Genomic DNA, 25,156 nt, shown 5'->3' with positions numbered 1-25,156 from the left:
TTGTCTGCGCGGTGATGCAGGGAATGCAGAGCAGGTAACAGTGGACGACTCCAGCCTCATTCGGGGGTAGTTAATTTTGCACTTTCCCACAAAATATATGTGCTACAAAAATCAGTGTCACCTTTGCTGACAACCATGATTTTTCATTGTCACTGAGTATACAAAATAGATTATCGCTTATCAGACATATGACATGTGTACACACCTTTCGCTGATACATCCTCTAGTATAATGCCACGCCTATTTCTTACTTTGTCTTTATGTATTTGAGTTTCATCCGTAGAAGCCGCTAGCAATACTGAGGACAGACCATGCCGCAATGTTTGTGAAGCTTCACGTTAGTCGGTGTTCATTCTTTTAAAGAATACGCGCAGGACGTGAATGCTGAAGTTTTTTCGAAAGCTTACACAACTGCCAGCAATAAAGCCATAACATTCGATGCTGCATCTATGAATACTGACAATGCACCTCATCACAGATCAGTAGTCTGCGCTTGTTTGTGTCCCTCACTGACAGTAAGGTGATGCAACAAAAAATAGAAGTGGGTCGCTGACCTTACAAGATCTCTCTCCATCTTTTCATACTGCCCTCACATGAAGCACCAGGCAGGCATGCCTCCATTATCATGTTGTTCCTTTTGGTGTTTCGCGTCATGCTTGTACATTTTACTTGAAATTCATAACTACAGTTCAACTTGGATATAACGAAATTGACCAATTCCCTGAAGAATTCGTTATAAAGAGGATTTCGTCATATGCAGGTTTAGTGCAAACATTGGGAATATATGCACCCAAATTGAAAGCAAAGGTAGCCCAAAACACTTATTTAGCGGTAGAACAACTGCGTTATTATTGCTACAGCAATCATATGGACACACTCGGCGAGGTTTTCACCATCGCCGCCATATTCCGTAACAAGTCCAGATTGATAACATGCACTTGTGCATTATAACTTTCACGAGCTGGTGAAAGCATGCAAATGCTGCTGAAGTGGAGATCAAATGAGCTGGCCCATATATATCGCCTAAAGGGCACATACGATAACATCTCTTTATATGTCATAACTGCCATCAAATGCTCAAACAGAAAAGAAACCACCCATCTTGAATGAGCCTGAAAAATGTGAGGGGGGGGGGGGGGGGTCGCTTGACTAGCTATGGTGACCTCTAATTTTAAGGACTCTGGTGCATGCGCTATCTCGGCAAGCATCAGTGCACTTTCAACGCTATCAGGCTCTGCGAAAAAAGCACTTTTCCATAGAGTGGCCATGTTTGCTTACACTAGCATTCTGTAGGAGTTCCACGATAATGGATCCAAAAGAGCTGGCTGCCAGCCTTATTTTGTATATTATTAAAATTCATTGCTATCGCATTCATTGCATTGCATTCAACACATCATCGTGCTGTTGCTTGAGATAATGGGCTAATTTCGAAGGTTACAGTCCTGCGAATTCACGGCGCAGCACAAGATAGAAGTGCGTGACCAGTCGACCTCCGAATATCTGTCGTTCTCCTCATCATGTTTTTAGGGAGTTTCCATCAGTGCCTATTCTGACATTCCCTCGATAGTGACGACACGGTTGTCTGCATTAAAAAAATTCAAAGCAGACCGTCGCCATCACCATGCACGCGCAGTGACACGGTGCACGTGCGCACTGCATTGAAACGACATGGATACCACGGAAAACTATTCGGTAGAGCGCTCCATATGCAGCGCGGCGCCACTTACCTGATGCTAACTAAAAGCGTGCCACCACCAACACAAAAATAGTTTTATTTTATTTTTTATTTTTTTCAGTTTGGAGGGAGGAGAGCTCGGGTACATCCGCGCATGCGCCCATGGCGGCGAGAACACGGCAACGTCTGCTCATGTCTTTCAAGCCCACCTGCCCGCATCGTGCACACCCGCGCGCAATAAGAAGCGCTCTCTCTCTCCTGGGTGTCGCCGGGGCCACAAGTTTCCACCGCCGCTGCTTTGCCCTTTGTCAGCGGCTTGGCGGCCGCGAAAGGTGCATGCTCGTGCTAAAATTACAAAATCCGGGAAAAAGTTTATAGATTGCTTGTGACAAAATTTCGTAATATTAAGGTTGTCTTCAATTGTTACTTTGTTGTATAGCGGTGGTAAAAACATGTGCTTCTATGGAGTAATGGCGGGGAATAGAAAAGCTTTGTTATATCAAGAAATTCATTATATGGAGGTTAGTGATAAACAGGTTTAACTGTACACAACAGTAATTACAGCTGTGTTGCCACTGACTTGCTTGAGTTCTCGAAAATAATGATACTATGCCTGTGAACTAGAATCGTTGGAATAGTTGACGTTGGAATGACTGGCTGAAACATAGTGCAGAATGAAAATCGACCAACACAAGAAAGAAGACAAATACGCACTACTCACAACTGTTTATTTATTTTTTTATTTATTTAGGGAAGCAGTAATTTTGTACAAGGTCTTGGCAGTGCGATTGAAATTGATACGAGTATGGAAGATGAAGAAGAATTAACCAGCTGGGACACATGCAAGCAAAACCTTCGCGACTTGTTTGGTCAGTCAGTTGCTCGTCAGATGGCAGCCAGGCAGGAACTTGCGCATGTTCAATCATTGACGGAATCGTACATCACGTACATCCAAGACGTACTGGCACTGTGCCGGAAGACTGACAAAAACATGTCCGAGGCGGACAAGATCAGCAACGTGTTGAAAGGCATTTGCTGACGATGCTTTCAACATACTAATGTGTAAGAGCTGTACTACTGTCGACTCTATCATATCTGAATGCCGATGATTTGAACAAGCTAAAAGCAGGCGAATAACCCACCACTTCACGAGACTACCAAACATTGCTGCGACTTCATCTTGCGAGGATTCTGCAACGCCCTGTTCACTTGCGCCACCTGCCACTATCGCAAGGATTGTTTGCCAGGAGCTGGAGGCCATGTCACCCGCTTCCTGTCAGCCCCCTGCGCAATGCAACTGGGAAACGGTCTCGTTTATTCAAGCCGTCATACGTCAGGAGTTTGCTAAACTGGGCGTCCATGTTCCCCAGCCTGCCAGGCTCATGCCGCAGCCCATGAGCATTCTCGTCCACAACGCTGACCACCACTCTGCTCCGCTTGTCGCTGCAGCAGCTTCGACTCCTCGGTTTCCACCACGCTACCGAAATTAATCTGAGTGGCGCACGCACGATGATCGACCCATCTGCTTTGCTCTCAAGTTGGGCACATCTCCCGCCATTGCCCCAACAGGTGGTATTTCCAGCCAAGCTTTCTTAATGTCGACCGTCGTCAGGACCGTGCACACTCTTTGCAACCCGCTTTTCTAAATGACCATCTTCAGGACCATTCACCTCGCCGTTCATCTTCACGCTCCGAACCGTCCTGCGCTGACGTCGTTGCTCAAAGAAACTGGTCTAGCCGCTCGCCGTCACCTTAGGGTCGGCCGTCATGCTCCCCTCAACGCTGCCGCTCTCCTTCATTGGCTTATTCTGGTTATCCCCCGGGAAACTGACGAGTGCAGCTTCTAGAGATGGCGCTGCGTTGACGACTCGGAACGAAAACCCTCAAACGGCTACAAATTCAAGACGCAATTTACTTCGAATGTTCGTTGACGGCTACGCTGTTGATGGCCACACCTTTGATTATTTAAAAAAAGAATTTTGGTCAACACACACTATTTCAATGTGTCATAGCAGGCAGGCCTCTTTCACATGTATGAGGCTTGTGATTGAAGTGCAGCAGGGGAAGGTTTCACATATATATGTCCTTTTGTCATGTGTGCAGATAAAAACATATGAGGCAACATGTGTACGTTCATTCATTCTCTTTATTTCCAGACTAACAAAATCAGAGGAGGTTGTGGATTAATTCAGGTTTTGAGTACAGTAAAGTGACAGATGGTTCACTTATACAAGAATCTCCAATCTTTGTGATAAGCTATGCTTCTGGAGCAAGTCTCAAAGAAGCGCTACTGCTTCTTCCTAATAAATCTAGCATTAGAACCACATGCAGTGACATGGCAGGCCTGTAGCCAGGAATTTTTCGGGAGGGAAGGGCTCATTTGTTAAAAGCCTTGCAAAACACCTTTTTTTTTTTCATCTTTTTAAAATATTTAAGCAGGCTTGAAGCATTCGATCGATTCGCCGCTTTTAATGCCTGGGCCACCAAAGATAAGCTTCAACATGTATACATCGCCTTGGAGGATGCAGCTCGTACCTGGTTTGAAAACCAAAAACGGATGCTAACAACGTGGGAGATATTTTGCACGAAGTTTCTCGCCACATTCACGAGCGTCGTCCGTAAGGAGAGGGCCGGGGCTTTTCTAGAAACCCGTATCCAGCTGCTAAACGAAAGCATCGCACTATTCACTGAAGAAATGACGAAACGGTTTCACCATTCAGATCCAGATATGCTCGAGGACAAGAAAGTCCGCTTCCTCATGCAAGAAGTTGCGCAAGAGATCTTCGCTGGGCTGATGCGAAACCCACCCTCGACAGTCAAAGAATTCGTCTCGGAAGCAACGACGATTGAGGCGACGCTAGCAATGCGTACCAGGCAGTACAATCGTCGCCTGACTCCAGACTTTGCAGCTGTTCAAGTCCTTGGCTTTGAAGACCTGCGCGAAGCTATCCGAGCCATCGTGCAAGAGGAACTCCTAAAGATGTCTTTGCCACAGTCATGGATGACGTCAATTGCTGAAGCAGTATGTGAGGAGATTCAACAGTCACTGGGTGTTCCTCATCCAGAACAGCCGCAGCTACCGGCTATCAGCTATGCTGCTGCAGCCTGCCATTACGTCCCGCCGCAGCGCCCGCACCAAGACGCCGCACCGCTAATCTTGCGTTGCCAGACGCCGCCGCCACCACCACCGACGCCTTACGGTTCTCTTCTCGGCCAGCGCTACACACCGAGAAAAACCAACATTTGGCACACGCCTGACTACCGCCCACTGTACTACCACTGCAGAGAAGTCGGCCATCCCCTACCGCCGCTGCCAGTACCGCCAGATGAAACTACGTAGTTTCGCTATCGACAAGCCGGCTCCTCAGCGAGGTGAAAGATCACGCGATATTGCCGACTCTCATCGTAGCTGACACCCCGAAGATCGTATCGTTCACCATCACCCGGCTACTAAATGTCGCCACACTTCAGGCAGTTCACTGGTCCTGCTCGAGGCTATCTCAGAGCTCCTACCAGGAAAAGTAAGAACAGCAACCGATGGAGGTGTGGTTGCTGCAAGACCAAATACCGAAGAACGCGACAAATTACGAAGAACACATCGCAAGCAGGACAAAAACCTAAAGTCGACGCTTTCCGGGCAGAAGACCAGACGACCCATATGGAAACAGTGCAGCAAACCGACGTAGCCACGATCAGACACCATGACCCAACTGCAATGCAAGGCTATGAACTAGCGACCTCGAAGTTCTAATCGACGGCCACAATGTCACCGCTCTCGTAGATACTGGAGCCAACTATTCCGTTGTCAGTGGACTTTTCCGATAAAGTTGAAGAAAGTGAGGACTGTATGGCAAGGCCCTGAATTTCAGATTGCTGGAGGTCACTTAATAACACCGACAGGAGTCTGCACAGCAAATGTCACCGTCAATAATCGGGCTTATCCCACCAGCTTTCTAATTCTACAGCACTGCTCCAGGAATGTGACACTTGGGATGAACTTCTGAAGTCAACACAGCACCGTCATCGACCTAAGGACTGAGGCAATAACGCTATCCACAGAAAAAGCACTGCCCCTGCTCACGCCGTCAGAGAGGCACGCTTTGAATGTGTTAGAAAACCAAGTCACCGTTCCTCTTTGCTCCAGCATCAGCATTTTCGTCGCCACTCAAGAATCAACAGACATGCAAGGCATCGTTAAAGGCGTCCAGCATTTGTTGATCAACCATGAAATTTGCGTCGCCAGAAGAATAGCTGAGCTGCGAGGAGATAACGCAAGAGTGATGCTCGCGAACTTTAGCACGTGAGCAAAGGAATGTGGGTAATTAAAGAAATACTGGAAACCAGCAACATTTTCGCAGTCAATGATTCTGTTGAATGCCCTTAGAGGACTCATGCGCTTCAACCGGCTTCTGACGAATCCAAGTCCAACGACGCATGAACAAAAACAGCCAAAAAGTTTGCTACTGAAATACAAGAACTGCTTTTCGTCATCGTCAAGAATTCAACAGACTTCCGTCGCAAAACATCGAATCATAACAGAAGAAAGTACCAGGCCACTCCATCAAAGTCCGCACAGAGTGTCGACACGAGAACGCGAGGCCATAAAGCAACAAGTCGACGAAATGCTATGCGACGACATCATTCAGTCTTCAAAGAGTCTATGGGCATCACCAGTGGTGTTAGTGAAGAAGAAGGACGGAACTCTACATTTCTGCGTCGACTATCGTCGCCTAAACAAAATCACGAAGAAGGATGTGTACCCGCTTCCAAGGATAGACGGTACCCTAGATCGCCTTCACAGTGCGAGGTACTTTTCTTCGAAGGACCTCAAAACCGGCTATTGGCAAATCGAAGTCGCCAAGAGAGGCCGAGAAAGACTGCCTTCATAATACTGGACGACCTGCTCGCGTTCAAGGTCATGTTCTTTAGTCTCTGCTCGGCGCCTGCGACTTTCCAACGAGTCATGGATACAGTCTTGGCTGGCTTGAAGTGGCAGACTTGCCTCGTTTACATGGATGACGTCGTTCTGTTTTCGTCGAGCTTCGACGAACACCTCCTGCGTCTCGAATCTGTACTTCAAGTAATCAGGAGTTCTGTACTTACCCGAACGCCAGAGAAATGCCGCTTCGCGTACAAGGAGTTCCTGTTTTTGGGTCACGTGATCAGCAAAACTGGAGTTCACCCAGACCCCCAGAAAACAGCTGCCATCATAACCTTCTCACCACCCACCGACAAGGAGGTCGTGTGCCGATTTCTCGGCTTGTGTGCCTATTACAGACACTTCATCATAGACTTTTCACACATCGCTGAGCCACTAACAAAACTCATGAAGACAGACATCGATTTTAAAGGAGAAACAATGCAAATTGAAGCATTTAAGAAACTCAAACGATGCCTGCAGACACGACCGCTACTTGCGCATAATGACGAATGCGTCAAAACAAAAGTACACACCGACGGAAACAGCGTAGGACTCGGCGTTGTCCTCGTGCAAAAGACCGACGACCTAGAAAAGATTGTCATTTATGCTAACCGGTCGCTATCAAAGGCCGAGACCAACTATTCCACAAAAGAAAAGAAGTGCCTTGTTGTCATCTGGGCAGCGTCAATATTTCGCCCTTATTTCTACGGCAGGCGTTTCAGAGTTGTGAGCGACCACCACACCCTGTGTTGGCAGCTAACTTGAAGGACCCTTTAGGTTGCCTCGCACGGTGGTGCCTAAGACTCCAAGAATTCGACATTACCGTCGTGTACAAGTCTAGAAGAAAACAATCCGACGCCGACTGCCTGTCTCGTACCCAGTCTATCCACCACAGTGGGACGACCAGAATGATGAGTAATTCTTGGGAATCATAGGTGCCAACGACTTCACCAAGCGATATCTAGGCGACCTGGAACTGAGAGGGCTAGTAGAATACCTCTAGGGCAAAACCAGTATCGTAGCAAAAGTCTTCAGTCAAGAACTGGCATCATTTTTCTTGAAAAACAACGTCCTCGTGAAAAAAAAAAACTTATCCTGCCCAAGCCGGTTACCTTATCGTCGTGCCTTCGGCAATGCGACCGGAAATTATGCAGGCACTGCATGACGACCCAACGACTGGCCATCTTGGTTTTTCCCGCTCGCAAGAATACAAGAGAAACACTACTGGCCACGCTTTGCCGCCGACGTCGCTCATTACTTGAGGATATGCCGGGACTGCCAGTGACAGAAGACACCTCCCACAAGGCCAGCAGGACTTCTTCAGCCCATTGAACCACCTCACCGTCCACTCCAGCAAATCCGTATGGACTTACTTGGGTTGTTCCCGGCGTCGGCTGTCGGAAACAAATGGATCGTCGTAGCTACCGACTACCTTACCCGCAACGTTGAAACTTAAGCCCTGCAGAAAGGTGAGGTAGCCAAATTCTTCATCGAAAACATTGTCCTGAGTAACGCCCCAGAGATCCTCATCATCGACAGAGGTACAGCATGTACTGCTGAGCAAACCCAAGTGATTTTGGCATACAGCCAGGCACTGAGCGCCTAAACTAGACCATCACTAGCATGCTGGCCATGTACGTCGACGTTGAATACAAGACATGGGATGCCATTCTTCTGTACGTAACCTTCGCATACAACATCGCCGTACAAGAAACGACGCAGATGACACCGTACAAGTTGGTCTACGGAAGGAACTCGACAACGACGCTCGGCGCCATGCTGCCTTGCGTCGCCATCTACCTTTAGCGCATGGAAGAAGTTTGTCAACTCGCCCGTCTGTACATCAAGAATCAGCAAGCAACCGACAGCCGCCGTTACAATCTTCGACAAAGCTCTGTGGAGTACCAGCCCTGTGACCGTGTATGGGCATAGACGCCAATATGCCGACGTGGACTCAGTGAAAAACTTCTACAACGGTACTTCGGACCGTACAGAGTAGTTCGACGTCTCTGCCCACTCGACTACGAGGTTGTTCCCGACGGCATTATGAACTCTCAACGATGCCATGCTTCACCTGAAGTTGTCCGTGTTGTGCGCCTCAAGCCATTTCATGCTATAAGCCATTTCATGTTTTGCTATAACCCTGTTACACAATGTTCAACGCAAGCAGCGCCTACCGTGTTCGAAAAGCTTCGAGGCTATAGTAGATCGTTTTGTTAACATTATGCCCACTTTCTGAACATTGCAGATTATTCTGGAACCTACATCACCGCTAGCTATAACGCTAGAACATTTGATGGCAAGTGTACAAATGCCAATGCTCTTTGCCGTTTGTCAGTTGATCCACGGCCAACGCTCTGTCCACCGCTATTGGCGGCAATGTGTATCGTTTTAATCTTTGCGTTTGTTGGCCACAAGTTTAGCCCAAATAAAGAGTTTAATTTGGCCATTGAGTCTGCTGCCTAAGTTCGCATTATGACCTCGTAACAATATTACTGAAGGCAAAACCACATGCACTCAAACCTCAATACAGTGTAACGTGCTTATAACGAACCTCCATAATTTAAGTCCTCAATATAGCGAAATTTTTCTATTCCCCGCTGTTACAGCATTGGGCTCGGTCAGTACTTGGAAGGGAGACCACCTGGAAACACCGAGTACTGATGGCACCTTCTCCCGCCTCGTCGCGGTGGTCTAGTGGCTAAGGTACTCGGCTGCTGATCCACAGGTCGCGGGTTCGAATCCCGACTGCGGCGGCTGCATTTCCAATGGAGGCGGAAATGTTGTAGGCCCGTGTGTTCAGATTTGGGTGCCCGTTAAAGAACCCCAGATGGTCGAAATTTCAGGAGCCCTCCACTACGGCGTCTCTCATAATCATATGGTGGTTTTGGGACGTTAAACCCCACATATCAATCAATTCCCGCTGTTACTTCATAGAAGCACATGTATTTGCAACCCCAATGTAACAAAGTAACAGTGCGAGGCAACCTTGATTTTCGCTACAAACAATGTAAAAATTTCGCCCTAGATTTCATCATTGTGGCACAAGCTGACATCTTTCGCGATTTCCCCGCTGCTGACGAAGCGCAAAATGGCAGCAGCGTGCTCGTGGCCCTTGTGACTCCCAGGCGAGAGCGAGCACATGTTATTGCGCACGGGTGTGTGCAAGACGGGCCTGCGGCCCACGAGCCGGCGTTGCAGCCGTTCTCGCTGCCGCGGGCGCATGCGCGGATGTGTTGTCCCCCTCCAAACTAAAAAAAACTACATTTGCAAGTTAGCACCTTATACACAGAGCCGCGCTAGATATGAAGAGTGCTTTACCGAATAGTTTTTTGTGGTATCTGCTTGTTTGATCTTTGTTTTCAATGCCTTGCACACTCGCATAGTTACATTGCGCATGCTTGGTGTGGCCCCTGACAACGTTCAGCTTTGCTTTTTTGTTTTAATAAAGATGATCGTGTCGTCACTACCAACAGTTGTGGGAAACCTGCGCCAATTGCACCAACCTGTGCCAATTGAAAATTACAGCGCCGTACTACTCCAAAGGGGTCTTATTTGTCTAATTTGTGTCATTACTGCTCCACAAGTGTTCTTAGAACCGAAAGTAATGTTGACAGCATGCATCGTGAGTGGATATAGCACATGGTGGTCGCCGTCTTGTACACTTGCATTGTATGCTAGAGCTCGAAATCGACCGATCAATTACTCGAACTTCCGTGCTATTGTGGAGGTGCTTTTTCTTGTAACTATTGGTGAAGAATGAAGGCGATATGACAACTACCGAAAAGGGCGCCAGTATGACTTATCGCCGTCGAAAAGCGACGTGTGAGGCGCAGCGCTGCTTTAGGCCTAGTGCACGCTTTTAATAGCTGGCGACTATATACCTGAGAGCGCTGAGGCTGAGATTGCTGCCGCCTCAATTGTTGTGCGGCACCATGTTCAGCGTGCACCGCTTTGCAGAGACGAAACCAGCTCGTCGTTGTGGAGTTGGGCGTTTTGGATTACGGGTACCGAGACAGCAAGCATAGTTCACGCTTTATGAGGCGGCAGTGGAAACGCGTCTCCGTCTGCTGCTAGCACCGCTAGATCATTGCTTGCAGAAAGCTCGCATCGTTGCGTTAATGCAACAGGCTTCTCACCGTGTATTTATTTATTTATTTATTTATTTATTTATTTATTTATTCATACTGTCGATCCCATCAGGTATCTTTACAAGTGCACTGTTGTGCACTGTTGCAGGCAAAGTGGCCGCAAAAGCAGCTCGGCACAATGTTTACACCAAGTAGGCGTAGCGCTGCAAGCAACTGGCCAGTAGATGATCAGACCGCAGTACACATTTATCGCCAATAGGTAATTTGGTCTGTTTTGTCGCTATGTCAGTCACTGCGCTGTCTACGTATCCCGGACTTCACGGTAGTTTCGATATGTGCTCTTTGGTGTATACCCACCGCATGCCATTGGACATGGTGTCATCACTCTCTTCCTCTAAGTGTGTATTATAGCCCCAAACACAGAAGCAACTGCTCCAAAAGTAGATTTTGCCTGCTCCAATGGCTGCTCTGAAATGCTGAAAGGTATTCCCCACCACTGCTACCGAGGAGATGTCAGATTAGGCACTGATAGAAACTCTCCAAGACCATGGTAACAACGACGTTTCTGTTTGCTTCGCTAGTTTGAGGAACCATAGCCTTCGCGATTCCAACTTTTTTTAATCTGATATTGCGGTACTTCTACAAGATGCTGTTGTAAGCAAACACGGCCACTTCAGGGAGAAGTGCTCTTTTCACACAGTCTCTACATGTTGAAAGTGCACTGATGCTTGTCGAGATAGCAGGCGCCAGTGATCGTGACTGCGCCCAGGTCTTATAATCAAATAAGTATGCATGCACCAACTTGCCCAACAAGCAACTCTCCTCAAAATCAAAGTTCACCATTGCTAGTCCAGCAACGTCCCCCTCCTTCCCCACGTTTTTTCATTCTCCTTCAATGCGGGTGGTTTATTTTCTGTTTGAGCATTCGACGGCAGTTATAACACGCCTTTGCCCCCTCTGGGCAATAGAGGTGGGCCAGCTCATTCGATCCCTGTTTTTACCAGCTCGTAAAAGTTACGGTGCGCGGGAGCATGTCATCAATTCAGACTTATTACGGACCATGGCGGCAATGGCAAAAACCCGCCGAGAGTGTTCATATAATTGCCATCGCAATAATAACACAGTTTTTTTACCGCTAAGTAAGTGTTTTGGGTTAGCTCTGCTTTCAGTTCCTTTAAATTAAAATTTAAAAATACAACTTTATTTAATAAACCTTTATTTTCTCTTTATGATAGAGTGCAGTTTGTCAATCTAAACCAAGTCACTGTTTCTCTTTAGTGTCCCTTTAAGAATGCCAAAGTATGTGACATAAGCTCCGAGAGTACATTGTCAGAAGCATTCCATCACTCCTGTTCAGCACATGGAAAGTTGTCTGTATGTGCAGGAATTCCAAGTGTAGGCTTGATGCTAGCATAGTTTTTTTTTTTTGCCAGAACATGTGCACTTGACCAGTCAATTTCATGGCTTGTAGATTCCACATGTTCCGCAAGGGCATTCAAGGCCACACATCGTTTCGTGACATCAAGTTCATGTTTAACCCTTCTTGAAATCACTCGCCATTGCACTGGTTGTCACAACCGTGCCTATGGTATAAACAAGACCAGGGAAATTTCTGCTCAGCAACTTGTCCTGCACGTTACTATAGCATTTCTTAGCTTCCAATTGGTACATGAACTATTTTATTTATTTATTTATTTATTTATTTATTTATTTATTTATTTATCAGATACTGCCAGCTGCCTTTTGGGAGCCATGGCAGGAGTGGGTACATCACATAATGTTACACATTGCATTGTTTCAGTCGACAACCGAAATAAAAGAAAGAAAAACAGAACAAATGCACATATGTCTAATGGTAACAACACATGCGGCCAAATGTGAACTCAAGACGCGAACATAAAAAACAAGCCCAATAGCATTTGCAATAATACACCGAGGTAAGACACAGGAGCAATAACACATACAGGATCAAGTGATTGAACACCCAAAAGACGCATACAACATTTCAGAACATGAATGAAACGGTCAGCGAAACAAATAAGCATGTGAACCGGAGGACAGCTTACGTCAACAGAAGAATACCACGAAATAAATGGTTACCCGCATACATTTCAAGCTGTAAAAGCGAAAGAATGACAAGAGCTGCGCATAACATCATCACAGATAATCTTGCACAGCATTTGTGAACGCATGAACTGATGATAGGCCGACTATGTCACATGGGAGCTCGTTCCATTCTGCTATTGTTCGAGGAAAAACTAAAATTGATACACCTTCGTTTTAACTCGTGGCCTTACAATCGTCTTACTGTGCTTCCATCTTGTTGGCCTTGCGCTGTTATACTGCATGTAATCAGTGAAGCCCATTCTAATGTTACTGTTTAGAATATTGTAAAGCATTTGCAGTCGATGCATTTTCCTGCGTGATTCTAGCGTTGGAAATTCGCTTAAATGTCTAAGGTCAGTAATGGACACGTGCCTGCCGTAAGAGTTGAAGATGAATCTTAGCGCTTTTTTTTAACGCGTTCAATGCAATCGATGTCACATTTGGTGTGCGGGTCCCAAACTACGTCCGCATATTCTAATAGCGGTCTAACTAATGTCGTGTAGGCCACAAGCTTAGTTTTAGGGGTGCAATGCACCGTGCGATTTTTTAGCATGTAAAGTTTTCTCAAAGCATTGGAAACAATGAATTGCACATGACCACTCCAGCTTAGCGTAGAACTGATATGCAAACCCAAGTATTTAAATTGGTCTACTGAAGCTAATGGAACATTATTGATGCTATAGGTGCACACCAGCGGCTCCTTCTTGCGTGTAACACTCATCTAAACACACTTGGAAATGTTTAGGCGCATCTGCCATGTTGAGCACCAGTTGCTAATAGCTGCTAAGAAGTTGTTTAGTATTTGTTGATCTTTCACTGACTGAATGTGCATGTATGCAACGCAGTCATCTGCAAATAAACGGCAACATACTGGTGACGTAATCTGTAAATCATTAATATAGATTAAAAAGAGTAACGGGCCGAGCACCGAACCCTGAGGAACGCCTGAAAGAACAGATGCGAATTCTGAGTCCGAATTGCCTATGTGAACAAACTGCCTATGCTGTGTAAGATACGAGTCGAGCCACTGTACTATCCGAGGATTGTCAAAAAGGCATCGGATCTTTATCATTAAATGTCAGTGTGACACACGGTCGAAGGCTTTTTCAAAATCAAGAAAAACCATGTCAATCTGTCCGCCCTTGTCAAGCATTACTATTAGATCATTTACAGTGTGAATAAGTTGCGTCGTAGTGGACAAACCGCGCCAAAAACCATGCTGACTACTTAAATAATTGTTGTCCTCTAAGAAAGAACAGATATGCTTAAATATGAACTGTTCCAAAACCTTGCTACAAGTGCACAGTAGCGAAACTGGTCTGTAGTTGATTACTTTAAGTTTGTCACCAGTCTTATAAATAGGCACCACCTTTCCAGTTTTCCATTCTAAAGGTATTTCCGCTGTCCGTATACTTTCTTTAAAGATTATGTTCAGATACTTCGCGCACCATTCGGCGTATCTGCGCAAGAACATATTTGGTATGCCATCCGGGCCGATAAATTTTTTAGTGTCTAATTCGAGTAGCGCCGAAAAAATGCCGCTTTCGTTGATTTCTATATCCGGGATAGCATAACTAGTTTTTGGATATGACGAGGGCTGAACGGTGGCACGAGAAAACACAGACGAAAAGTAGTCATTAAATGTATTGGCTATACAGTTACTGTCATTGATGATAGTGTCATCAAGTTTCATTTTGCTAATAGCCTCATTCTTATTCGTTAGTGCTACGTCATGCAAGCGTGTCGCCAATCATGTCATGACGTCATCGCCATCGCCGAGCACATAAAAGCGAGACACGCAAAATAAACCTTTTTGTTCTTGCTTGGTTACTGAGTCGTTCACTCGCGACGTAACAGTGGCGACGAGGCACGAATCGACGCGGAGCGAGGAGGCTTTGAAGTGCGGCTGCTGAAACAGGCAGCAATGGCGCCGGGACAGGCGCCTGCATTCACGGAAGAAGAAGGAGGCTGGTCCGCCTACAAGGTACGCTTGGAAGCATACTTTCGAGCACAGGAAATCACAGACGAGGCAAAACAACGAGCCCTGCTGGTGGCGGCTCTGTCCAATGGCGCCGTCAAAGTACTTCAGGGACGATGCCACCCCAAAAGCGTGAACGACCTCATCTACAGCGATGTCATCAAGCATCTGCAGAGCCACTACGAGCCGCAGGTCAACGAAACAGCAGCCAGCTACCGATTCTTCACGCGCACACAGGCAGAAGGTGAGCGAGTGCGGGATTTTGTAGCCGCCCTTCGCGCATGGCCAAAGACTGCAATTTCGGCGACATGTTGCACCGCATGCTGCGGGACCGCATTGTATGTGGTGTTCGAGACGACGATGTAAGACGTCTGTTGTTGGCCCGCGGTTCCCTGACTTTGAAGGAAGCAGAAGACTTCGTAATGGCTGCTGAGGCCGCCGCGGAAAACGCGCAGCACATGCAGCCACTGCCGTTCCCGGTAGCCGACACAACGAATTTTGTCCAGCCGGGCCTCTCACGTTCGAAGTCGAAGAAAGCAAGTGGGCTATCTCGCGATGAGCATCGGCCTTGCACCCGCTGTGGTGCATCCTCGCACCAAGCGGATGATTGTCGTCATCTCCGAACAGCGTGCCATCGATGCCGGAAACGCAGCCACTTGGCACGAGTGTGTAGAGCGTCGAACGAAGACACTAATCGGAGGCAACAAGCGAGCGCCCTTTCGCAAGACCCACAAGAGAGTTCGGATGACTGCGAAGCTTTATACACGCGGACTGCGCATCAAGTGACGGACAGCGCGCACGTAAAGCCTATTTTGTGCCAGATAAGTTGGAACGGAGTGCCGCTCACGATGTTGGTAGACACGGGTTCACCTGTGAGTGTTATTCCGCGGTCAGTGTTCGAGCGACACCGAGGCAAATGGCCACGTTTGCAAGCCACAACAATGAAGCTGTCGTGTTTCAAGGGCCCACTTCCTATCAACGGAAAATTGCAACTCAATGCGACCATGAGTGGCGCGACCATTCTGGCCGAACTTTTCGTCATCGACTGTCCGGGACCGATGCTTTGCGGCCGTGACACTATACGCAGCTTCAATACGGCAGGCGTGCCGGTACTCACTGGAAACGAGGTGGCGTGTGTGCTGGCGGAAAATGCGGACAGAATGATGGAAACCATGCTATCAAAGTACAGTGATGTCTTTGCTCCGGGGTTGGGTTTGCTCCGAGGGCCACCGGTACACCTGACCGTCAAAGAAGGCGCAAGACCCCGGTTTTGTAAGGCGCGGACGGTGCCGTATGTGCTCAAACAAATGGTATCAGCAGAGTTAGATCGGCTGGTAAACAAAGGGGTGTTATCACCGGTAACATCGGCCAAATGGGCCACACCCGTGGTGCCCGTGGTCAAGAAAGATGGACAGGTGCGATTATGCGGCGACTTCCGGCTTACGGTGAACGCAGCTACCATAATGGAGCAATATCCGCTGCCGCGGGTTGACGATATCTTTGCGAACCTCAACGGCGAAGAAGTTTTCAGCACATTGGACTTGAGAAACGCCTCTAATCAGCTGCCCCTTGACGAGGACTCGAAGAGGCTAGTCGTTTTTAACACGCACAAGGGTCTCTACTGTTTCAACAGGCTGCCGTTCGGAGTGTCGTCAGCGCCAGCAATCTTCCAGCGGCACATGGAGGCCGTGCTCAGCGGTATCTCCGGCGTGCAGGTATATCTGGACGACATAATTGTATCGGAAAAGGCAAACGACTGCAGGATCCTGGAGCAAGTGCTACAGCGCCTGAGGGAACACGGCCTGCGCCTACGACGGGAGAAATGCAAGTTCAGGCAAGAGCAAATCACCTTTCTCGGACACTGCATCGACAGACACGGCCTACGCCCCAAAAGCAACAACATCACGGCACTGCTCGACGCCCCCCAGCCCACTTCGGTAAGAGAACTGAAAGCTCTTTTAGGTCTGTTAAATTACTACGGCAAGTTTTTGTCCAATATGTCGACCTTACTAGCGCCCTTATACGCATTGTTGGCAAAGGGCGTAAAATGGGTCTGGGGCAGACAACAACAGAATGCTTTCGAGGCAGCTAAACAAGCAGTGAAGAATGCAAAACTTTTGGTGCATTTTGACCCAAGCAAGCCCATTCGCCTAGAGTGCGACGCGTCAGCAGTATGCCTGGAAGCAGTGTTGTCGCATCGAGTCGGAGGAATTTACTACCCTATCGGATTCAGGTCACGACCATTAACAAAAGCCGAGAAAAATTATTCCCAGTTGGAAAAGGAGGCCCTCGCCCTCGTATTCGGCGTGACCAGGTTCAGAGACTATCTGTATGGGACCCACTTCGGACTAGTAACCAACCACAAACCGTTAACCGGACTGTTCAGTCCAGACAAGGGAATTCCGCCGATGGCCGCTGCCCGCATTCAGCGTTGGGCCCTGCTGTTGGGTGAATATCGGTACAGCCTAACCTATCGTAAAGGATCTGAAAACGTAAACGCAGATGCCTTCAGCTGACTCCCTATTCCTCGGGGGCAGCCCGATAACGTAAAAGACGACGCTCCCGAGTATGTATTATACACTGAAGCTGTGAACGCGGCACCCATCAGTGCCAAAGAGTTGGCGGTTCTAACCATCCGTGATGCTATGTTACAGCAGGTGCGAAAGTGGATCCTGCAGGGCTGGTCGCAGTACCTGACAGAGTCCGAAGAGCGATTCCGGCCGTTCTTCCAGAAAAAGGATGAGCTGACGGTGAATCAGGACCTCATTTATTGGGGACATAGAATAGTAGTGCCATCAGCGGCTGCTGGGAGTCTTTTGAGGCTCCTACATGAAACACATCCAGGGATGGCGGCAATGAAAAACCTTGCTCGAACCATTTTTTGGTATCCAGGGCTGGATGCCGACATCGAAAGGATGGTACGCGAATGTGAGAGGTGTGCTCAAACCAGTGCAATGCCTCCTGCGCAGGTTCCGGCGCCATGGCCAGAAACAAGCCGGAAATGGTCTCGAGTGCACATCGACTACGCAGGCCCCGTCAAAGGACACATGCTACTGGTGGTCGTAGATGCTGAAACAAAGTGGCTGGAGGCCATATCGAGGTGGAGTACGACATCAGAAGCCACCGTGGAAGCGTTGAGGTCCATATTTGCCAGGTTCGAACTTCCACATACACTTGTTTCAGATAATGGGCCACAGTTCGTCTCAGCCGAGTTCCAGAAGTTCGTAAGAATGAACGGGATCAACCACGTGACGACGGCGCCTTACCACCCGCTGTCAAATGGCCTGGCGGAACGCGCGGTTCGCACGATCAAGAAAGGCCTTCGAAAAAGCCAAGAGGGTGACACATTCATTAAATGTCTCAGTCAGTTTTTATGCCGATACCGACGGACACCGGTAAAGGCTGGGAAGTCTCCGTCCGAACTACTGCTGTGTTATCAGCTACGGACCAGGCTAGACTGTTGCCTCCCGAGTGCAGGCGGGGAACCGCGTCTTGAAGAGCGCTCCTCCACCATGCCGTTCTGTGCAGGACAGTTGGTGTGGCTGAGAAGTTTCCACAGCCGGCCAAAATGGTTGCCGGGAGTGGTCACCAGTACCCAATGGGCTCGGATGGCGACTGTGTCTACGCCGGACGGCGAGCAACGTCGTCATGCGAACCAACTGCGGCTGCGCACTCCGAAGGACTCGAACACAACGCAGCCAGGGGGCGCTACAACATCCACCACCACCGCTAACGAAACCTCGCCGATGCCAGCCGGCATGGCTGCCGGCGGGGTCGCCGCCCTCTAGCCAACCTGAGGCACCGCCGCCGCTTCGCCAGTCCAACAGGCTACGGCGACCACCTCAAAGGTTCAACTGGTAAAAGGGGGAGATGTGCTACGTCATGCAAGCATGTCGCCAATCATGTCATGGCGTCATCGCCATCGCCGAGCACATAAAAGCGAGACATGCAAAATAAACCTCTTTGTTCTTGCTTGGTTACTGAGCCGTTCACTCGCGACGTAACAGTTAGGTGCGACCAGAAGTTTCTTGAGTCATTTGCCAAAAAATGATGCATTTTGACGTTGAAAAAATGGAACTTGGATAGCTTTATCTTTTGTGCGCAATTCATCTCGGAGTAACTGTAGGGACACCGCCCCTCTGTTCCCAGCCGAGCGATGTAATCGCTTGACACGGCGCTTCAACTGTAATATTTCGCGAGTGACCCAGAAATTCCGCCGACTACCTTTTTTTTGTCTAGTAGAGACATAATTGCTAATGCATTTATTAACAACAGCCTTGAAATGAATCCACAAATCTTGGACAGTAGAATTTCCAGTAGCATAAGTATGCTGAAAAATATCAAAATTTTCTTCCAGAAGGTCTAGTATACTCTCATCTTGAGCACAGTTAAAATCAGGGAATTTTTTAGGGACGTTTTCGCCCTTTATCCTCGCGACTCGCATACGACCAGAAAAAAGAATGATGTCGTGATCAGATAGCCCAGGCAAATACGACATGTCATAGCCTACAGCACTGATATTTTCCGAAATGAAAAAAAAGATCAAGAACTGTGCTAGAAGTGGGTCCGGCAGCACGCTAACGATAACCCGTGCTAACGTTCCTCGCTTCTTCCTGGTGCAGTTTCTTGGACTCTGGAGTTTGCAGCTACTGGAGCCTTCCGGCCCCCGTACCCCGTTCCCACCATCTGCTGTTAGGCCATGGCCGAACGCGACGCCTCTGCTGCCCGAGGATCATGCGGTGGGACTGTTCTGGTCCTCAAATCAACCTGTCTTCGCAGCATCCCGGTCTGCGCACTTCGTGCCCGGCCGTCGACCGTATCAACAAGCATCGTGGCTTTCACTCGGCCATTTGAACACCGGAACCTCCCCTGCACATTCCACGCATGCGTGGGATTTGGTTAAAAAGCAAGCTCAGAGCAACACTCCTTTCAGTGGGTCCGGCAGCACGCTAACGATGGCCCGTGCTAACGTTCCTCGCTTCTTCCTGGTGCAGTTTCTCGGACTCTGGAGTTTGCAGCTACTGGAGCCTTCCGGCCCCCGTACCCCGTTCCCACCATCTGCTGTTAGGCCATGGCCGAACGCGACGCCTCTGCTGCCCGAGGATCATGCGGTGGGACTGTTCTGGTCCTCAAATCAACCTGTCGTCGGAGCATCCCGGTCTGCGCACTTCGTGCCCGGCGGTCGACCGTATCAACAAGCATCGTGGCTTTCAGTCGGCCATTTGAACACCGGAACCTCTCCTGCACATTCCAGGCATGCGTGGGATTTGGTTAAAAAGCAAGCTCAGAGCAACACTCCTTTCAGTGGGTCCGGCAGCACGCTAACGATGGCCCTTGCTAACGTTCCTCGCTTCTTCCTGGTGCAGGTAATGAACTCTTATTGCCTTTACGCAAAACCAACTAGTCACCGAGCACTCCTGGTGCTGCCGGGCCCACGGCGTTTTTGTTCCATTGTGAGTGATTGTTCTCATATATTACTAAGCCTTGTCTTGCTAGCTGGTGATGTTGAATCTAATCCCGGCCCCGACAAAGAAATTCTGAAAGTTTTGAATGAACTGCAATCCTGGCAGACGGTGATGCTAACACAGCTAAAGTCGATCGAAAAGAAATTGGCTGATCATGATAAAACGTTCAGTGAAATTAAAGCACGGCTCGACAAAATCGAGACATTTTGTGCTAGTATCGACGACATGCAGGCTGAATTAGTTAAAGTGAATGAATGAGGCTGAAAATAGATCTAGAAGAAATAACCTTGTTTTCTATGGCATAGAAGATAAACCTAAGGAAACATGGCTTGATTCCGAAAAAATTGTCATCGAGCATTGTAAACAAATCCTAGACATACAGGTAGAACCGCGCGATATCGAGCGTGCACACCGCATCGGGTCTTACCAAACTGGGAAACGCAGGCCTATAATCGTGAAATTCGCTCACTTTAAAGATAAAGAGCGCATCTTGTTTTCGGGGCGCAAATTCAAAGATACAGGCTATGCCGTCGCGCAAGACTTCTCCCCCAGCATGCGCCTTGCCCATAAACGCCTCTCCGAGTTTGGAAGGGCCCAGAACATGCGATACAGGTTACATCATGAAAAGCTTATCACGAATGATAAAACCTACTATTACGACCACACTACTAATAGGGTAGTAGAAGAACGCCAATAGCCATCATTGAGATCTCGAAATAAACCTTCTTCACGGAATCAGCCCCTCTCATTCTTACTGGCTAACACTCGTAGTGTAATCCCCAAACGCGATGCACTGTGCAGCTTAATAGGCTCATCTTCATGCGATGTCTTACTTTTAACAGAAACGTGGCTTAACACATCCGTCGATAATTCCGAGATTCTCCCCTTTCTTTCACACTTTGACGTATTCCGGAAAGATAGAGCCGATTACTCGCGCAGTGGCGGTGTATTAATCGCCACTAACCGGAATCTGCATTGTTCTCTTGTAAACCTTCTTTCACCATTGGAAATGGTTTGGCTTCGATGCACAGCCACACACCCGCACATCCTCATTGGTGTCTGCTATCGGCCCCCTAATTCCGACAGTTTATTCACGCCTTTATTTCATGAAGGTCTGAACACATTATTAAACAAGTACCGTAATAGCCCTGTCCTTTTGTTCGGCGATTTTAATTTTCCCTCCATTGACTGGTCTGATCCCGCTTCTTCACTATCTAACAGCAGCTCGGCAAGCGATTTCCTAAACACATGCATAACATTTGGCTTAACGCAGCTCGTCACTGATCCCACGCGCATCACTGATCACTCGTCCAACGTTTTGGACCTTGTGTTAACAACGCATCCTGATAACTTCACGCCTATCACCCTTTTGCGCGGCTTGAGTGATCATCTAACAGTGCATGTCTCGTTTTATTGCAACGTACTAAAGAAACAAAAAAATCGAAAAACACTTACCCTCTACGATAAAAAAGGCTACGTTAGCACAAACCGAGAATTAACAGAATCCTTTGACACTTTTTCCGCTAAATTTCCGCTAAATTCTCTCGAGTCGAATTGGTTGCTTTTCAAAGCAGAGATGCATCGTCTTATACGTATTTATATTCCTACCATCACAATAACAGAGAAAATGAATTCCCCATGGTTCAATGTATCCCTCAAACGACTAAATAATAAGAAAAAACGGCTATTTCAAGCTGCCAAACGAGCTAACTGTGCTTCCACATGGCAGAATTATTACGCAGTGGAGAAAGAATATTATAAACTAACCATCGAAACTAAGCACAAGTTCTATTCTAACACCCTACCAGCTATGTTGCAAAATAACCCGAAGCGATTTTGGAAAACAATTAATCCCTCTCAATGTAGTGAGATTTCACTTAATAATAGCTTTGGCCTTCCTATTCCTGAGAATGAAATTGCTGATTCTCTTAACACAGTATTTAGTTCTGTTTTTACTAATGAGCCACCAGACAGTTTACCCGATCTCCCATTTTCCGCATATCCGCTGATGCAAAACATCACATTTGATTCATGCGGCATAGTCAAAGTCATTGAATCATTGAATAACTCATCATCTACGGCAGTATACGGCATCAATGCTAAAGTGCTAAAAAATACTAAACATATGTGTAGCCTGTTTTTGTCGCTCATATTTCAGGAATCACTCGACAGCGGTTCAGTTCCACATGACTGGCAGGTGGGCAAGGTCATCCCAGTCTTCAAGAAAGGAAGCCGAGCATCGCCGAGTAACTACCGTCCGATCTCTATAACAAGCGTCTCTTGTAAAGTAATGGAGCATATCATATACTCGCATACTGCTAACTTCTTAACATCTGTAAATTTCTTTCACCCAAGTCAGCATGGTTTTCGCAAACATTACTCCTGTGACACTCAACTTGCTCTTTTTCTGCATGATGTACACGTAAACCTAGACCGTAACATTCCGACTGACACAATATTCTTAGACTTCGAAAAGACATTCGACAAGGTCCCCCATGGTCGTCTTTTATTAAAATTATCCCGTCTTAACATCCACCCCTGTGTTTTAAACTGGATACGAGGATTTTTAACCAACCGTCAGCAATTTGTTTATGCTAACGCTCTTCATCTCTAACACCCGTTCTTTCAGGCGTACCGCAAGGTACCGTACTTGGTCCCCTCCTCTTCTTGATATACATTAATGACCTCCCCTGTAATATTTCTTCTCACATCCGTCTATTCGCAGATGATTGTGTTGTTTACCGCGCAATTAATAAGCCCTCTGATCATTCCATGCTACAATGTGACCTCACCCGCATACAGAACTGGTGTAACACTTGGCTCATGTCCTTGAATGTAACTAAAACTGTGTTAATGTCTATTCACCGTCGTCAACATCACGTTGTTTATAACTACAGCATCAATAACAACCAGATTACTACAGCCAATTCATTTAAATATCTTGGTGTGTACATCTCGCGTGACCTAACTTGGACCTGTCATATTAACCACATAATCAATTCTGCTAATCGTACTCTAGGGTATATACGCCGAAACCTTTCGCTCGCTCCTCCTTCTATTAAAAAAGTTGCCTTCGAAACCTTTGTCCGGCCAAAGCTAGAATATGGTAACGGGATTTTTGACCCTCACCACATTAACCTCACTTACGCCCTCGAATCTGTCCAGAACCGTGCGGCACGATTTATACTGTCTAACTATTCATACACAACAAGCATCTCGGCACTAAAAGCAGAGATTAACTTATCCGGTCTGGCTAAGCGCCGCAAAATCGCACGTCCTAACCTTTATCATAATTCTTCCATTCTTTGCCTTTAGATAACACATACATCAGAAGAGCCCACCGTATTTCCCGCAACAGTCACTGTAACGCAGTATATCCACCACAAGCCCATACTGTGACCTTTCATCAATCGTTTTTCCTGCGCACAGCCCAAGACTGGAATGACCTACCCACTGAAGTCACCACCATCATCGACACCCAAGCATTTAAACGGCTCATCGAAACTATCCCATCATAACTACCATTATATTGGTAGCCTTTGTAATACCCACTCCCTCATGTAATATCCCAACCGGGACCTTTGAGGTAATAAAATGAATGAATGAATGAATGAATGAGAAGTAGCTGATACACGCGTAGGCTGATCCACAAGCTGCTTCAGGCGAAACGAGAAAGCAATATCAAGCATCAACTCGGAATGCTGACATGATGACAGAACACACAGTAGGTCCCAGTTAATATTTGGAAGGTTGAGATCACCACAAAAGATGACATTAGCATTGCTTTTACAGTGCTCATACATGAAATCATGCAGTTTTTCTAGAATTGAAAGATCTGCATCTGGCGGTCTGTAAATTGCGCCAACCAAAACACTGTATTGGCACAGGTGAACACGAATCCATAACATTTCTACGTTGGTATTGTGAGATATCACTGTGTACTCAATGTTTTTCTTCAGCACAACTGCGACGCCACCGCCCCTTGCCGCCCGGTCGTGGCGAATAATCTCATGCGACCTTGGCACGATGTCCTCATCAGAAACGTTATCGTGAAGCGTGGAAGCTTGGGCAAATTGGTAGGACATAACTGAATGCAGGAACAGCGCAACCTAGAAGTAGTTACTTCGTAACTACGGAAGCGAAAAAACTTTTGTGTCCTTGTTTTTTCGCTTCCGTAGTTACGAAGTAACTACTTCTAGGTTGCTCTGTTCCTGCATTCAGTTACCGTGAAGCCACGTCTCAGTTATTGCCATCATGTCTGGGTTATACGCTAGAAGAAGGCCCTCCAAATCAGCAGATTTAGGTAAAATGCTTCTTGCATTAATTTTCATAATGGAAAACGTATTCTGGGTGGCGCATGGTGGCAGTGGCGTTGTGTCATTTTTTTTTTAGATGCCCGATCATTATGCAGGGAAGAATCGTGTCATTCCGAGTGTAATGGAACCATCATGCCGCTTCTTTCATCCCATCTGAACAGTTTTGTGTTGATTTTTACTTTATCAAACAAAAGAGCAACCTTTTCACCTCTCTCTCTATTTTCCTTCGTAACTTCCCATAGTTTTTTCCGGATTGCCTGAATACGAGGGGAAAAATCCTCGGAAATACTATAGTTGGTACCTTTAAGTTTCCTGCAATTATTCAGTATTCTCGTCTTGTCTCTACCATCCACTAACTGGAAAATTACCGGACGGTCCTTGCTCGGATTCGGCTTCCCCAGTCGGTGGATACGTTCAATTTTAACGTCATGAACACTCAAGGTATCACGAAGTATTTTTTGAGTAACTTCTTCCAACGACTCGAGTTGTTCTCCCCGAGGCTCCGTAATATCATATATAATAAGGTTGTTCCTTCTACTTCTATTCTCTAAATCGTCTACCTTCAAAATTAGTTGATCAACCGTCTTCTGCAAGTCGTCAACTC

General features: G+C 47.2%; 1 protein-coding gene across 13 annotated transcripts in view; it reads left to right on the top strand.

The window, feature by feature from the left end:
- Positions 1-25,156, top strand: part of gwl (serine/threonine-protein kinase greatwall) — a 517,662-nt gene that overhangs the window by 414,856 nt on the left and 77,650 nt on the right. For 2 of the 13 annotated variants that reach the window (XR_012884867.1, XR_012884871.1), the window contains one exon: positions 17,741-17,925. The exons of 9 other annotated variants lie outside the window; for them this stretch is intronic. Coding sequence is in view for 2 of the 4 variants with exons in the window: in XM_075869067.1 (XP_075725182.1) it covers positions 1,797-2,053 (257 nt within the window). In the remaining 2 variants the exon portion in view is untranslated. Of the gene's footprint in view, positions 1-1,796; positions 10,070-17,740; positions 17,926-19,393; positions 24,326-25,156 lie in introns of those variants that run through there. 2 more of the 13 variants (XM_075869075.1, XM_075869067.1) reach the window with 2 other exon arrangements.

Source organism: Rhipicephalus microplus, chromosome 1 (genome assembly GCF_043290135.1).
Source record: "Rhipicephalus microplus isolate Deutch F79 chromosome 1, USDA_Rmic, whole genome shotgun sequence".
In the NCBI taxonomy this organism is placed as follows: domain Eukaryota; kingdom Metazoa; phylum Arthropoda; class Arachnida; order Ixodida; family Ixodidae; genus Rhipicephalus; species Rhipicephalus microplus.
Note: the sequence above shows the minus strand (reverse complement) of the source record. Positions and strands in the feature narration are given on the sequence as shown.